Source organism: Ruditapes philippinarum, unplaced genomic scaffold (assembly GCF_026571515.1).
Source record: "Ruditapes philippinarum isolate M1 unplaced genomic scaffold, ASM2657151v2 ctg1357_1_1_1_1, whole genome shotgun sequence".
Classification (NCBI taxonomy): domain Eukaryota; kingdom Metazoa; phylum Mollusca; class Bivalvia; order Venerida; family Veneridae; genus Ruditapes; species Ruditapes philippinarum.
Genome location: NW_026865508.1, coordinates 356,709 through 374,219, shown reverse-complemented (window position 1 = coordinate 374,219; position 17,511 = coordinate 356,709). Strand labels below are relative to the sequence as shown.

The following is a 17,511-nucleotide window of genomic DNA, read 5'->3' as shown; positions in this document are numbered from 1 at the left end:
ATTTTTTTCCGGCTGTTTACTCGTCAAAAAGGCGCGACAATAGTATGACGTCAGATCACGTGATTCATGTAATCCCTTCAGAGTTCAGACTTCAGACTTCATACTTCAGACTTCATACTTCAGACTTCAGACTTCAAACTTCAGAGTTCATACTTCAGAGTTCAGACTTCAGAGTTCAGACTTCAGATTTCAGACTTCGGAGTTCAGATTTCAGACTTCAGACTTCGGAGTTCAGAGTTCAGACTTCGGAGTTCAGATTTCAGAGTTCAGACTTCGGAGTTCAGAACACCTTTAATGCTATATGTATAAAGCATTATGTATGAAGTCTGAAGTCTGAAGTCCGAACTCTGAACTCTGAAGTCAGAAGTCACCACCGGTCTTTCGTATTATTATTATCTAGATTTCAAAAAATGCGGGAATAGGAATTTAAGGAAAAATTATTGATCTATCAGAAAAGTATAACATATTTAAAGAGCATATAAAGAAACGTTAATATTATTGCATTTTTTAGATTTAACTCCTTTTTTAACAACATTATAGTAAAGTGAAATATCAAAAACAATTTACTTCACTTTTGTAAGTTTCTTTTTGTAATTATCGAATGTGAATTATGTGTGATGCATAAAAGTTTTTTTTTTAATAAAACATAAAATCAAACATTTTAATTTTTACCAAGGTTTCACCAAAAATGCTTGCGATAGCAATATGGACAATGTTGCTAGGCGTATCTCTGGCGTATGGGGCGTATGATTGCGGTGATGCCCCGGACACCGATGGTTGCAGCGCGTGGTCTATTGTTCCTTACAAGAGCAGATTCAGATCTTCTTGTGATAAGCATGATGTTTGCTACTCATGTGTAAGTTTTTGTTTCATTTTTTTTATCAGACCTGTACATTTTCTTTCTTTCTCTGTTTGTCTTTATGATGTATTTTAGGAAGCAATATAATATTTATATATTCACAGTGTAAAAAATCAAATTTTTAATGTTTCTAATAAAAAAAATATTCATGTTATCATTAACATATTACCTATAATTCACATTTAAACATTTACAAGTTATAGTTGCAAGCATAACCGGTTCCTAATACCAATTTAACTTGATTTAAAAACAAGTAAAGAGAAAGTGAAATAAATATAGGATATTCAAGTGTTTATTTCCTATAAATACAAGATTAATTTTCATCGAGTGGTATGAAAATAATTATTTCATGCGTGGTGATAATTTTTATATCACAGGATAAAAATAAACCTATATCTATAGCAAAATAAAAATTGAATTTTCTGTATGTTATTTACATGTTTCTCTTTTTTGAAATAACATTTTGGAAGATTTTCCCTTATATTTAGTGTATACAGGCTGAATTTAGAAGAAAGTGGTCAGACTAAACAACAGTGAAAATACGGAAAATATGTTTCACTGCAGTGAAAAATATTTTTTTAAAGTGAAAATACCGAAAATGAAATACGTATTTTATTTCATCAGTATTTCTCAATATTTCATTTTTAAGTATACAATAAAAAGAGATACATACCTGCAAACATCTTTGTATTTGTTTTAATTGCGGAGTGCGTTAAAGCAGTCTATAGATAGTTCGTGTTAGTTTATACAAATGACTATCACATTACATTGTATTCAGTTTTCTCATATAAAAATGCAATTGAACGTTGCAAAACAAAGAAACAAAAAGTCCAAAGCGTCACGCTTCAAGATGAGTGAAAAGTTAAAACCATTACAAACAAAAGTTTAAAAAATGTATCACTTACTATTCACGTCCAGATGATACTTTTTTAAGATATGCATAATTATCACCAAAATTTCTACCCAGTCCCTAAAAGAGTAAGATGGTCTTCTTTATATTTTGACAAGCTCTATGTAACTTATGTGGCTCGTAAGCGCCTAAAACTATATTAGCCCTTTCACTGCCATAGGCATGTTATTTTCGGGCGTATTTGCCATATGGACGGCTTTAGCCGTTTCTATAATAATAATAATAGTATTTAATAATAAATTAATAATAATAATAATAATAATAATAATAAAAATAATAATAAATATAAAGAAAATTATACCATCGACAATAATTATTATTACACTAACATATTTGGAAACATATATAATTATTATAAATACTAATAACAAATGATAATAATTATATTAATTAATAATATAGTAATTTCTTAGAAAATCCTCTGGCAAATAGGTGAACAATAAAACAATAACCCTCTGGCAGCGAAAGGGTTAAGAAGGATAAATTATATTACACATGCCATCATTTTTACGCGTTAGAACAACATTAGCTTTTTAATTTCAACAAATCTAGAATCATGCTACCATAAGTATAAAACATATTTAAACAACTCGTTTATTAACATTTAGTAAATTTTAAGCATTTGTATCTTATTTTACAGGGGAGGACATTCGGCGTAACAAGAAGTCAATGTGACAAGGAATTCAAGAGTGACATGTACGCAGCATGTAGAGGTGGCTGGTGGTGCAAAAAAGTTGCTTATCTCTATTACAAAGCCGTAGACTGGCATGGTTATGAATATTACGTCCAAACCAAACCTGCCTGGTGTAAGGCGCAAACATGGTACAGAACTGAATGCATGCCATAAACGAACATTTCTTAAACATTTTGTTGAAGGATTTGCAAGAAATTAAAAACAAAACATATATTGAAACTTATTTCATATTCGAAAAATGTCAGATAATTGCACTGATAGCATATTTTTTAGTTGTCAAACTATTTCATTCTCATTGAGTATGAAAAAGTACATGAAAATAAAATGATAACATCAAAATGGATATGTGTGTTTTTTGTGCATTGACCCTTAAATGTAATTAGGGCAGTTTCTAGATTTCAATTTGATACTAATATTAAAACTCGCTCTTTTTATTGTTTATATCTTAAGAATGTTAAAACCTCAAGCTTTTCCCAACATTGAAACCCTTTAGAAGCTCTGCCCATAATAATACCAATGTTTAAAACCCCAAGCTGTTCCCTATGATAAATTGTACTCTACTCCACAGGGATCCGAGATTGTGTATACATAACATAACATATGTTTGGTTATCACGTTAATCATGCTTTGTGAAAGAAAACAATGCAATTATCTTTATGCACATCCTGAAAAATATATTTGATTAAAATCCCTTAAACTATTGCAATAAAGGCATAAATCTTTCTTATTATGAGGAATCTATTTTACAATATTCATTAAGAATTCCTTTATATTTTGTATCACTTTTGCATGGCACGTTCGCTATTAATGACAACTGATCTCAAGCCTAACGATTTTTAAACATTAGTCAATACATGTTTAATTTTAAAATAGTGTAATGTGTATCCTTGATGATTGTACAATAAGTTCAAAATTGAAAAGTCAGGTTTGAGTATATTATGACAAGCTTACGCACATAACACATGACAGTTCTACGTTCAAATTATAAACAAAATTACGATTAAAAAATTATTCTTTCATGAAATATACAAATTTTATTTAAATTCACGTAAGAGATATATAAAAAGAAATAATGTGAACATGATATATCATACATATGTTTCAGAAACACAAATTTCATCTTGAACAATTTGTTTTATTGAATTTAATGTATAAATAAAATGTTTATGATAACTATCAGATAAGGAGACATATTGATATTCTACCTTATTTTGGATGAATTTTACAATTTATAGAACATCTGCAGATATGTTCATAAGCACGTTATAAATCTTTGAACTTCTATATGACATCCATTCTCTTTTCATGTTTATTGGTTAGATTATACGTAAAAGAATAAATGTTTATGTAAATGTATAAATAATACTCTGTTTAATATCTAAAAGGAACGTTAGTCAAAACAATCAAATTAGGTTCGTTATATGACCAAATCTTAATTGACAAATGGAATAGTTGTTATTGTTTTATGATGTTGTTTTCCTCCCGTCCGTCCGTGCGTGCGTGTGTGTGTTTGTGTGTGCTTATATATATTGTTTAGAAGTAATATATGTTATTTGATTTTTACCAAACTATATCTTCATGTGTTAACATCTTTAAATAAAGATGGTATTTATTATTCCATGAAACGCGCTGTTTGGTTCCGACAACAAAACCTGACAACAACTTTGTAAAAATATTTGTCAAATACATGTAGCTAATGTCCTCATTGCGAACTTACTGATTTTAAGTTTAAAGGTTATTTAAGCTGCGGGGTAAGGGGATGGTATTTTCAAAAGAAATACGCATTCATCAAGAAACCAAACTGAATACATGTTTGATACATCATGGGGAATATATTGTAAATATCTTATCACTATTCTATATCTGACATTACGTTATTAAATGATAAGCTTATCTGCAGTAATATATACGTGGTTACTCCAGTTTAAAACATATAATCATTTCATCTTTTCGTTTACAGCCTTATACTATCATACATTTTAGGTACAGTCGTGTAAATGTATCCAGGATGTGTGTAGTAACTCTGACTAAAACTTCCTACTTCAAAAAAGTATTGAAATAAAATAAATAAACAGGCCTATAAGATTCTAGCAAAATAAGACAGTTGATACATACTGCATTTCATAAACACTTAAACATGACAATCGAAAATTTATAAATGAACACAAAGACATCTATTAATGGAACGTTCAATTTCACTATAGACCTAGCTATAACTATATTTTCTGCAAGAGCGAGCTGTTAAGATCAAGCCTCCAAAGCTGTGTGATACCTTTCTTTGTAGTGCTTTAAATTTGAAAGTATAAATTACTATATATGCACTATGACTGTTGGTGGTATTTTGTATTGTAAATCAGGAGTAAAGTTTTTCATGTAAATGTACGTGCATTAACATTCAATAGCCGTTGTCGTTTCATTTTGAACACATAAAAAGCGAACACAAACAACAATCAAATTTAAATCAATAGTTTTAGTCAAATCGCTCAACTTGATAAGGTTAGCATTAGGATATGAGGTAACCGTTTGTTTATCTCCTGGGCTTGGGACACCAGGAATTTCGCCATAAGACATGTAGCTTAGTTATATTTAAAATCCTTTTGTTTAGCAGTAAATATTTCGGCGATTGACGTGTACAATAGAAATACTATTAAAATTTGCAGCTGAAATTTCTGAAATCGTAAAATCAAAGGAAAGAAGAAATGACATTTTTAAAAATAAACCTTTACTCGTTTTTTCGTTGTTTTTGTTTTGTTTTTGTTTTCAAGAGTAAGATTAGTTTAAAGATTTGTTAAGATTGTATAGAGTTACTAGATTTCAATTACAAAGCACATTATTGATTCTTTTTTTAAAACAAAGAATTTTTTTAGTACAATTATAGTATTGCATAAGCACAAAAATAAAATAAATCTACCCCTTTCGTGTTATCATCCAAACTTTTTATTCTTGAAATTTTGGTCTCTTTTTTTTGGTTTGCAAATGTTTTATTTATACTCAAGTAACATCGGGGTTTCCCAAGTAGGGGTAAAAATGTTTAAAATTGAAAGTATGTTTTGAAATTTTTTTGGGATCCCTTCAGCTTTTGATAAAAATTGAGAAAGCAATCAAAAACCGAAAAGTCGGTTTCTAAACCCAAAATTTATTCATAAAAAGGAAAATAGGGGTTTTCGTAGCCTTTGGTTTTTGGAACTGGAAACCTCAATATATTTTAATTTTGGGGTGGAAACTAGACTTTATTTAAAATTTTCCCAAGTTTTTTTCATTAGGTTTTTTGTCATTTTATGGTTAATTTTCTTTTGGGGTCAATTTTTTGGTTTAAAAAAAACCCCCAAAAAACCCCCAAAAACCCAAGATTTAAATATCATTAAAATTTTTAAACGTCTTTGCGGCCGGGTGGAAATTTTGGAAAAATATAAATTTTATTCTCAGGTATGGGGCTGCCTTTGGTGCCCGATTTTTGCTTTCCCCGGACTTTTTGTTAGGGCCCGCTATCAAGGGAATCCCCTAACGCTAAGGGGGTTAAATTAAATCTGGGTACTTGTAGGCCCCCTGCGGGTATTATGGAAGCATAAACCTGCCCTTTTTACTTGAGTCTTATGACTTTTGACTTGTGACTTTTGACTTGTGACTTTTGACTTATGACTTTTGACTTGTGACTTTTGACTTGTGACTTTTGACTTGTCTGTTGAACATGATAATTTGGCGCGTTTTTGAATGAATTATGGCAGACAACGAGTTTTTACATAGATTATTTTTGTTCATTGAATTGTATCTGTTAATTTTAATATATTCTACGTTTTAAGTACTTTTCACGATTTGTTATAGATTGCGTTTGTTTAATGTGGTGGCAGTGCGTCTGAACATCTTTCCTATAAAGTACCTATGAGAGTGTAGCCTTTAGTTAACTATTGCTAAACATATTCAGATTTATGTAAACTACTAGATTTCTTCACAATGTGCATTTCAAGTTATAGATATTCATGTAATTAAGCTTTGGGTGTGTAGTTTTTTTAAACGTACACACTGCATACAATACAACTTATTTAAAGGAACATTTATTTTACATGTAGTAACATAAGCTTATGCTATGCACCGTAATTCAATTTGTTATCGTTGTTGTTTGTCATTGTTTGATCATCGTATGTAGTTTATAAAAATTGAACAACTTTTTGGATTTTATGTTGATAGTGGTATTAAGTAAATATCAGCAAAATCTTAGTAAAGAGGAAGACAATGATATATGTCCTTATTTTGGAAAGAAGGGAGGTGTAGTTGTAGGCCCTATGTGCAATAAAACGAGGGTAGCTCGAAAAGTTTTGTAACTTGACTTTTTTTCTGGAAAGCTATAAGAGAATGAGATGTTATAAAAAGTCTAATTGCATTTGCTAGTCATATATATTCGTTCTTTACAACCATATAATATTGCGAAAATCAATGCACGATGCATATCAGCAATTCATATTAGTAGTGGGTATGGTTTATATACTGGTCAAAAATCGAATGGTTATCTGCAAGATTTCAGAAATAGAAAAAAATACGTAGTCTTCAACAGAAAGAACATTCTTTAATGTGCAAAACAAATCTTTATATCTTTATTGGTTTTCCAGAAATAGGTTAAGTGGCAATAATTTTCGAACAAACCATGCTTTGTTTATGTGTTCCTTCTATAGTTAAAAAAAAAATGAAACAATACGTTTCAAAAATAAAAGTGAAATCTTTGAGGTCTTTTTCTTTGCAACCAAAAACACCTTTGCATGTACCTCATTGGGGAAGTTGCATGCCAATGTGAAACATACTACTGCCCAGTATGCCGTGCCAACCTGACACAAAATGCACCACAATTTGATAATTGGCCTCTGAGACCTTTGCTATAGAAAGAGGGACCTGGGCGTGCAGCACAACGTCTATTTATATTGAAAATTTGGCTAGGTTATTTGAACATCCCATCATCGTTTACTCCGTAAACAAAATGTTTTACAAAAATGTGACCTTTGACCTCTAATTGTGACATTGACCTTGAAGCGAGGAATCTGTGTGATGTCAAAACACCTGGTGGAAGTGAACATTTTTGCCAGGTTATATGAAAATCCAATCATCAGTGAATGAGCTTATATTCGAGACACAAACCATAACACCGAAAAATTTTTAAACCTTTAAACCTTAAGTGTGACATTGACCCATTAAACCTATTTTAAAAAATCACCTTCATAAATTTTCTCCCCTACACACCCTTTACCTTTTTAAGGGTCAAAAAGGTAAGGTAAAGGGAAAAACCAAAACAAGTGCAAAGAAAGGGTCTTTAAAATTAAGTGTTTTGGCCCTTTAAGCTTTCCCAAACTTTTAATATTATTAACACACTTTGGTTCGGAAACTTGACACTGCCCTTTTTAAACTTTGTTATTTTAAAAAATATTTTGGGGAAAAGGCAGTACTTCCCCATGTCGCTTTCATCTTTATGCTTTTTAAAAAGTTTGGGTTTGATGTTATCTGTTTTGAAACAATTTCAAGAGGCTCGGATACATTGTTAATGAGACAGGAGCAGGCACGGGCGAACTTTGTTCTAGACATACATTTATAATTAAACTTGTCAGTTCACCTAAAGTCATCTTCATGTTGTAAGATAAACTATAATTGATATATGTTGTTTGGATTGGGACTTGTCTGTCAAATTTGGTCGGACACATTGATTAAAGGATTTCGTATTATAAATTTTTAAACAGATTGCATCAACAATCTTACAACAGCATACGTAGGCGCGCCATGGCAATAAACCATATCTGCAATTCGCGTTTTTTTATATGCAAAACACAAATGTCATTGACTGTTTCAGTTTTGAGTTTCTCGAGATTAATCCAAAATACCAAGCTCATAATTGTCAATGGGTTCAGCATGATTGAAATATTTATTGCGAATACATGTATATATAAGTACGCTACCACTATGGCGTTTAGCCATTTTATTGAATTTGAGGTGCGAACATTAACAAAAGTTATATATATCAACATAAGAATAATATTATAATTGATCAGAAAAGAAAAGAAATCACTGTCGATTATAAATGAGGATAGTTCATTAATGTTCCACAGAAAAAGGCTGTCTCTGTGCATCTTCCTAGCCTTGTAGGTGTACCGGTTTCTCCACTGGATTGCAGACCGTTCGGCGCAGATATCTGTGGCACCACGGAGTGTGATATAGCGGTAGTTACAGGAGTAGGTTCAGAAGTATCATCTACATATGTAGATTTTGAAATAATTTGGCACAAACGTTCACCATCGTAAGAAGATGTGCCCGGTATGCAGACAGATCTCTAACTTTGAATCATAAAGGTCAATGTCAAGTAAGGGTCAACAACAAATGTTGACATTTCAGACAAAGGGCCCCTTTTTTTGTCCAAATAAAAATTTTGGGTTAAAACATAAAAGGCTTTGGTTTAAATAATTATTCAAAATTATTTTATAATCTGCCCAATTTTACCTTGCCCTTAAACCTTAGTGATGCGACTGTATTTTGCGACACCTGTCTCGTGTTTGGTGGACTTTTTGTCCCAAAGGGTTATTTAAAAACCCACCATTTATAAGAAGGGGAAAATTTAAAAAAAATTTGGGGAACTTTGCCCTTTCAGTGGGGAAATGGCCCTTATATTTGGGGACCCCTTTCTTTTTTATGATGGGAACATTTTGCAAAATTATTTAAAAAAATCCTCCATCCTTTGTAGAAAAAGAAAAGCGGTGACGAACTTTTTAAAACCCATTTTGACAGGTCGCGGAGACATAATTACTTTCTTTTTGTAGTAGCTAATTTAATATTTACAGTGTGTAAGTGTGTTGCAAATGTCGTTTTAGTCACAAGTTGTCTGCTAACCTTACCAATTCATTGAGCTCGAAAAACAATTGCAATGCCGTTTCAGCGTCATGTGGCATTTGTAATCCGGTTTCAAGAGTTGAGCTAATTCGTTAAGGTCTTTATTTCTGTTCTTCGGAATGAAATACATCCGTGGACAACAAATTACGTCTTGTATATCAACATTTGTACCGAAATCTTGACTATCAATAGTTCTGGTAAATAGAATACGTCAGGTTTTCCATGATTGAGCTCAATTATTCTTTTGGGGTCTAATAGCGTGAGTATTCCAGTTTTGAGCAATTCGGTCAAGGTGTTTTTGAATTAGATCCATAAAGCAAAATTTCAGATCAACAGAATGGACTGGGTCGCGTTTTTCATATTGTCCAGAATCACGCAAGTCTTTTAAAAAAGCTGAGCCACCACTGTAAACCTTGATGTCGAAAAGAGCCCCACCAACGTTCAACTCGCTGATAGGAAGTACTTTTACCAATTATAACACTTCTGTGTTTTGCAAAAGCGTCAATTGCATTGTACCGAAAGAATTGTTGTAAAAGGCATACGTCAGAGTTTTCTGTTCCAGCATTACAACGTATGATACGAGGTGCCTTTTCAATTGACTTCAGGGAATCTGAAAATACATTGAAATGAGTTTTGGATTATTGTTTGTATCCCATACTTCTAGCCAGATAAGTCTTCTACTTAATCTACCAATAGCACCATGGATACAAAATCCAAAGGGTTTTAACTTGTCATAACCATCTAAATGCTAAATATAGTAGGGACCTTTCGCACAATAAACACGCCTTTTGAGACGATGGGTTCTCAGATGAGTGCCCTCAGGATCTTAAATCTTCATTACCTCCATAACTTCCTGATGAGTTATCTTCACATTATGATTAACTTGAAGCCGTTACCACAAAGACCTATAACCAAGAGTTTGTCCACAAGTATTCAGCTCTTTGTGAATGGTATCAATAACTGTAGGGTTGTAATCCCCGACGTTTTAGGTAAAACTTCTTTTGGATTCTATATAATTGCCGCATTGACAACAAAATCCCATGTCTATTTAATAAAAATCCTAGAATCTCGGTGTAAGTTTGAATTATTCAATAATAAGTTCGGACCTCTGATTCAAAGTTTTCTTTGGCAAATAGGTTGGTACAACACATATCACCACATCAAAAAGTGCCAAAATCATTAATATTATAAGCCCAATCTTCATTTTTATTTCTGTTCATCTATATCAGTATCTGTCAGTATCTGTAAAGTATATAAAATAGTGTGAACAGTCAGGATAATAAGTGCAAATATCAACAATATATCTGATACTATATGTTCTAGCATAGTGTAAAGCAAATCTAACATGAATTGATTATTTTTTTGTTTGTTTCAATCTTTAACTCGCATGTCAAGGGTTTGCTTTGGATAATACATAACATAATTTACTTAAGTCTGATAGTGCAGAAAGGTTGAAGCTTACAGACACTCTCTACAATCTCTTATAGGAACGTCAGCAATGGTTGTTTAGATTCTTGCTCAGTGAAGCACCATCTAGCACAAACCTAGCAGGGTTTAAACCTAGACTGCCAGGAAATCCTCATATAATAAGTCAAATATGTGAACCACTCAGTCAGCCTGCTACCCTAGCCGACACTATGCGCTAGCTAGCAAATTGATTAATGTGAATATATATTTTAAAATTAAAAAATCCATCAACCCTTGAATGTATCAGATACTATCTTAATATACAGGATATTAATTGCTTCCACAACCGTCATTAAAACAGTAAATTTAAGAGAATCTACACGTGAGAGAGGTTTGTATAACACTTATATTTTGAATGAGACAGGACAACTGTCGACAATACGAGATGCTCAGCAGCCTTCAAATCGCAGCTAACCCAGATGATAAAATACGATTTTAGAAGAGACTGTGTTATAAAACGCCTCAATTGGATGGGAGAATAGTTCTAGAATATAAGCGTTTTGTCTGCCATATTTCATTCAAAAATGCGCCGATTTATGTCAGACAGGTAAGTCACAAATCAGAAGTCAAAAGTCAAAAGTCACAAGTCATAAGTCGCAAGTCATAAGACACAAGTTAAAAGGGCAGGTTTATGCTTCCATAGGGTATCCTTTATAGACCGGCATTTTCTATTAGGACTGAATTCCTTTTCGTTTCCCTCCCTTTTTCTAATCATTGTTCATTAAGCGTAAGCCCTCAGGCCATACAAATTAGAATATGAGTCCGCCTGTTTCACTTGCTGTTATTTGTCTGATAAAGAACCTGATTATCTTGGAAGAAATTTGTATCCATGTCTTATAGTAAACATTTATCTCGAAATTTATGGATACTATGTAATAGATGCTGACACTGTCTCTCCCGAGATAACAGTTATTATTTATACATGAATCAATTCTTACTAAAGTATTATATTTTTGAATATAGAAAATCTAAAAAAAGTTTAAAAAAACTTGTAAATTGAAAAGTTGATAAATGTTAATCATAATAAATGAAGGAAAATCAAAGCTGGCAGTCACGTCATCATGATATGTAACTAGAAATTTACTAATGCATACATGTAATTGTATATATCATATGACTAATTTAGAGTTAATTTGCAAATAAAGGTTTTTCTTCTTCATAATTATACAATTTAAAATTGATAAACCTTAAAGAAATGGTATTCAGTCAAACTGAAATCTTCTATCTCAAAAAGTGATAGAGGTGATATGCTTCAGTTAATTTTCATTTTGAATAAGTGAGAAAAAAAGCAAAATAAGGAGAGATCCTTATTATATCTGAGGTTTATCTTGTATTTTTTTTGATATTTTACTAAATCAAAGATTTTGACAGGTGTAAAAACGTTAATTTGTAATTATTTGTGATATGTTTGTAATCATTCTGAATTGAAGCCGGGAACATATACGAAGAATACTATTCAATTGATTATGAAAATGTTATTTTTAAAAAGATATTATGTAATATTTTATATAATAATTTTATCTATAATTAAACATGGTCATATTGCCATTGACCATGATTCCCTATCAATATACATGTATGTGTTTTTTTTTGTTGTTTTCTTTCGTGTACATGCCCTTCAACAATGACAACACAAAATGAACAAAATCACATACCTGAAGGATGCACAGAAAACAGCACGATAAAATGCCAAATATGGAACACCAAATGAAATATCCATCATCGAATGGGAAAAATGTATCTGTTGTCTTATTTTCTCTTTATTTCGTTTTGTCACTGTTGAAGATGCCAATTCATGAAATGTAAGGACATAACGAAAGAAAAAAAGAGCGTGCCAAAATAAAAGATATATATTTCTCAATCTGTCAAACTTTCGCGTTTAACCTTCTACAAAACGAAACGGCTTATAGTTTTATATTGTTCTCCAATTTCAAATCATCATTTTTTTCTTTAGATTTTATCAGACAGAAATTTTTTATGTAACTTCTAAATTTTATATGGGGTTTTGTAATGAGGTGTATGGAAGATGCTCGCTGCCAAAATTACATCCTGCTTTCTTACGTTGTAAATTGCTGTTTCTATTTGCCTAAAAGTAAACCCGTTCATTGAACCTAAAACATTTTACATTCTTACCCTGTTAAATGTAGTTTTTTTTTATTTCATGGAACATTGTGCTTTTTTCATATTTACTATACCACTTTAAAATTCATGATGATTTCTTCTCACTGCTAGTGAATAGTACTCACAAGTCTCTCATTTCAAAGCGGCAAGCATTCATTCTTCGCTCATTTTGAGACATTTAAATGTCTGTGTGTATATGTGTATATGGTGTGTTTAGATTTTTTGTTATTCAATATTGATTATGCTTTGTCTGTTGTTTTTGTATCTACCTTGTCAAATATGCAATAGTCAAATATATATTTTAGAAATGCACTGCGCAGTCGTGAATATTAAACACGCTTTTAAAACGAAATAACATGTGCTATACCGCACACCAAACGTAGGTCCGAACGACAGTTTTCGCGCAGCATGTTATCGAGTGGAAGAAGCAGCAAGCATCCAGGATATCTATAAACGTATAATATAAAGTTGCATTATAGCTCAATGCCGCGCTGCTCTATGGTTTTCGTGAAATCATGAAGACAGTTTATTGTTTCTTAGGTCCCTTGTATGTAAATCCGACTCGTTTGCAGTATTTCTGAATCTCTCCATTCCCTTTGGTATGTACATGTCGTTTAGAGACAGAGGGCAATGCCTCTCCAGGGATACTGACTCACTGACTGACTCACTGGATAAGAATTTACGTTAATTATGCTTGTCCGGAGTATAACTTCTTATCTATTCAACTTTCAATGATATCCCAGTGAAACCTCACTCCGTTATAAAGACTAATATAAGGAAGTGCAGTGTCAATATAATCATTATTCAACAATGCTTTTTGTTTTTAAAAATTATCTCCTTTCATGATACCTAGTAATGTTTGTTACACTATTGCTCATAAAGCTTTTATTCATTGACCGATGTCTTTTATATTTAGTAGGAACATACATTAGATAGATTTCTAAATTTGGGTGTAGTAACAACCTATCTGGTGTTTTATATAAATTTTAAACACCTTTGCTCATACAGCTTTTTTTATGGCTGATGTCGGCAGTTGCCTTTAGTGGTCCTCTAACTTTGTTGTGGTGGAAATGAAAAAGAGCAACAGAACGAGAAATATATATCTACTGCGAAGCCACAAAATGAGTAAAAGATAACAAAAAACAAAACAGCCAGATATACCATCCTTAAATAATGCATGCACTCCTTGTAGAGGACTTGTTTATATTGTAGCTTAAGTGGTTACTGTCACTCTTTTGGAACACGCTATTCTGGTAAGCCTGTGTAATCATTAGGTAACATCAGTGAAGGGGTGTCCATGAATAGCCTCAATCTAACCGAGCCTACAACATTTATATTCTTGATTTTTTTGGCGTTCTTTAGGGATTCTGTTTTTCTCTATTTCAGTTTCAACTTTTATATTTCACGAGGGTTTGTCTACAAAGAGCATATTTGCCACACGAATTTCAAATATAGCAATAGAAATGTACCACTTTGATATTCTTTTTAAAGAATTGCTTCAAAATGTTGATAAAGTTCTAAAATGATTTAGTATAAACACTTACATGATGAAAAATAACATTTTGCTCTAGAACATTTTATTACCTGCTATATAAATACGAGGATTGATCCAGATATTTGTCATCATTTCATGTGTTTTCCTCATTCATTGTTACATTGAAGAAATGTTGATACAGCTACAAACTGTTAACGTTTTTCTTAATGTTAAAAAGGTCAATTAAAATACAACACAACTCAATTACCAATTATATTTGTAAGACTTGATATATAGTCTACAGTACTACGTATTTTGCGGAAATCATTTAGCTCTTCATTGCTTTCCTTCCAGTGTTCAATACATTCTCTAAAATGTTACTTTCATAAGGATATGACACATAGGATAACTCTAAAATGAACTTACCACAGAACTTGTAATGAAATCAAAGTGACAGTGTGAAATTCTATAGCTATATACATTAATCTCAGCTACAAGGTAAAGATTCACTAACCTAATTGCTTAGGGGCACGATTTTGACACATTGCAATTTTAACTGAAAAATTAATATCCTAAACTTACCTTAATGTTTAGCAGCAAACATATTTTCTACTTATATTTTCTTGTTAGCAGATGTCTCATTACAGACATCTTTGAAATCCGTCAACCTCATATTTTAGATCGAATAATAAATTTCAGACAAGCTCAATTCAAGAACGTAATTTACATAAATATGTAAGTTAATGTTTTCAGGTCAGATATACTTCAATTATCACTGCATGGTTCATGGTGTTTACTATTTTCTTAACTTTGCAGATCTAACGCATGGTTTTGAACTTTTCTTCTGTTCTTACTAACTCATTATTACTGCGGTATACCGTACCCCGGATATTGCTGGATATTATGAGGACTTTCATCCCATTTCGCGACTTTGAACGGGGAACGAAGGTAAGTTCAGCGGCGATATTTTCCAAACTAATGGCTATTTCATTTCTCTCAACGGGTTTTATATATCTAAAGGCATTTTTGTAGCTCTAAAAGACGTAAAAGTATTACAGGTATTCGTAAAATTGATTAAACTACCCCTAAACGATCCGCTGCTCATTAAAAATACTTACCGCGATACTGTAAAATCGTTAGAAATTATTATATTATCAATATGAAAAAGATTGAATTGGGCATTTTTTTTATTCACAATCCATGTATGCTTTGTCCAAATTTCAAGCGAAAGTGTGAAAGTACAAAAAGATACAGGCCATAAAAGATACAAGAAAGTGTACCGAATATTGATTTTAAGTGTACAAAGTATTGAAAAATAGCCCAACTTTAGTGTACAGTGTATTGCAAAACAGAATGAGCACATTAGTATGGCAAATCGATATTTTTGTCTAATTTTCACGTCTGTTTATCGATTCCATTTCATTTTGCTGATAATGTACAGTTTATGTGATATTTATTCAAATATTTCAGATTCAACAATGTATTTTCAGTGTTATTACTGTTCTTTTCCTACGGACAAATACAGATATTTAATTGCCCATTTGATTTCACACTATGGATGAAATAAAGTGTGTGCAGGGTCGGAAGCAGGGTCGGGAGCAGGGTAGAACCATCAAAATTGACGATAAAAATCTTTAAATGCATGTCTCAAGAAATTGTGATCAAGGAGAACCATCTCTGAAAAGAAGAAGAATAACAAAACATATTTAGATGACATTAATAAAAGGTTTTTACAGGGCAAGTTTGTCTTAAAAAAAACATATCGACACACTTAGTAAATTATTGGCCCGAGTGCTTATGCCGTCAATGCCGTCCAAGCATGCCGGTATCGTCTTAACCTTTTACTGCATAAGCATTGCGAAAAATGGCGTTTTCATTGAATTAAGCCTCTTGTTACAAGTTCAAACTGCTATGAAACTACAAAAATGCTTCAATACTGATCAAACTGGACACAAATGTTGGCTGGACAATAGCCTGTGGAAAATTATGCTCAATTTTTATTAATTTCCAGTTACCATGGCAACGGGGGACGTCTCAAAAATCTCTATTTTGCGTTGTTTTTCCCATCAAAACTGACTTCAGGGTGCAGCAACTTCTCAATTGATTGAGATAAAGTCTAAGGTTTTCGGCGTGGATTACACGGTACCTTTCAATCGACCTGAGGCCATTTAGACGGGCTACTGCCCCACTTCAACCCCCCAAACAAAAGGGGCACATCCCCCCTGTGGTACCCCCTTGATATACCTTTTTAATGGGGGGGGGGGGGTACCGAAAAAGTGATCACTTTTGAACAACATTTCTCAAACGAAGAAACAGTGTTTGGGACCTAAATAGTGCATGTTTTACACTATTTGAGGCCTCAAAAGTGGTGGGGTGTAAAGCCTTCAAAACACGCCTTTATGAGGTAAAAGGTTATAAGGAACATAACCTTTTTATTGCATCTGCTGCCCTTTATCATAATCTTATCAAAATCCATGATTCGGTATTTTGAGCTGTACTCGCTCGGCAGTCATACGGTACTTCAAAAAAAAAAAAATTCACGTGCAGACGGTCTGCCGTTGCTAGAGTGCAGGTGCAAAATGACCGAAATCTCCCTTTTTATGGATTTTTGGCTTACTACTAATTTTAGATATTGGCACACTCGCCCAATACCGTCTAATATTGACAATCTTGAGGCAGCATAAATGCACTTTCGATGCATTTTTTTGCTAGTTAAAGTAAGATATGCATTTATTATTAACAAAGTCTGGAAAGGCTGATCCTTCGATATCAACGATAGCTTTATAAACACAGAAAATTGCCAAGTTCGTTTGACTGGGATTTTTCATGAGCAGGAATGAAAATCTGGATTATTCGCAGATGTTTCCAGTAAAGTACATCCGAAGTCTGCATATTCTGCACATGTAGTGCAAATAAGTATACACAATAACAGATATTTAAAATTACATGTGGTAAGCACTCTGCGTTTACTTCTTGCATTTACTCTATATTGATAACCTATACTCGTTTCACTAAAAAGCAATACTCGTGACACCGACGGGCAACTCCAATGCAATACTCGGTACACCGACATGTGTATTTATTCTCAAAATACACTGTCATCTGAGGTTCTATTGTTGATTGAACAT

General features: G+C 32.5%; 1 protein-coding gene across 1 annotated transcript; it reads left to right on the top strand.

Moving 5' to 3' along the window:
- The first annotated feature begins 671 nt into the window (after positions 1–671).
- On the top strand, positions 672–2,806 carry LOC132729398 (conodipine-P3-like). Its single transcript, XM_060715162.1, has 2 exons — positions 672–856; positions 2,410–2,806. Exons 1-2 carry the CDS (start codon positions 689–691, stop codon positions 2,614–2,616), a joined length of 375 nt encoding a protein of 124 aa, XP_060571145.1. The 5' UTR covers positions 672–688; the 3' UTR covers positions 2,617–2,806.
- Positions 2,807–17,511: the final 14,705 nt, after the last annotated feature.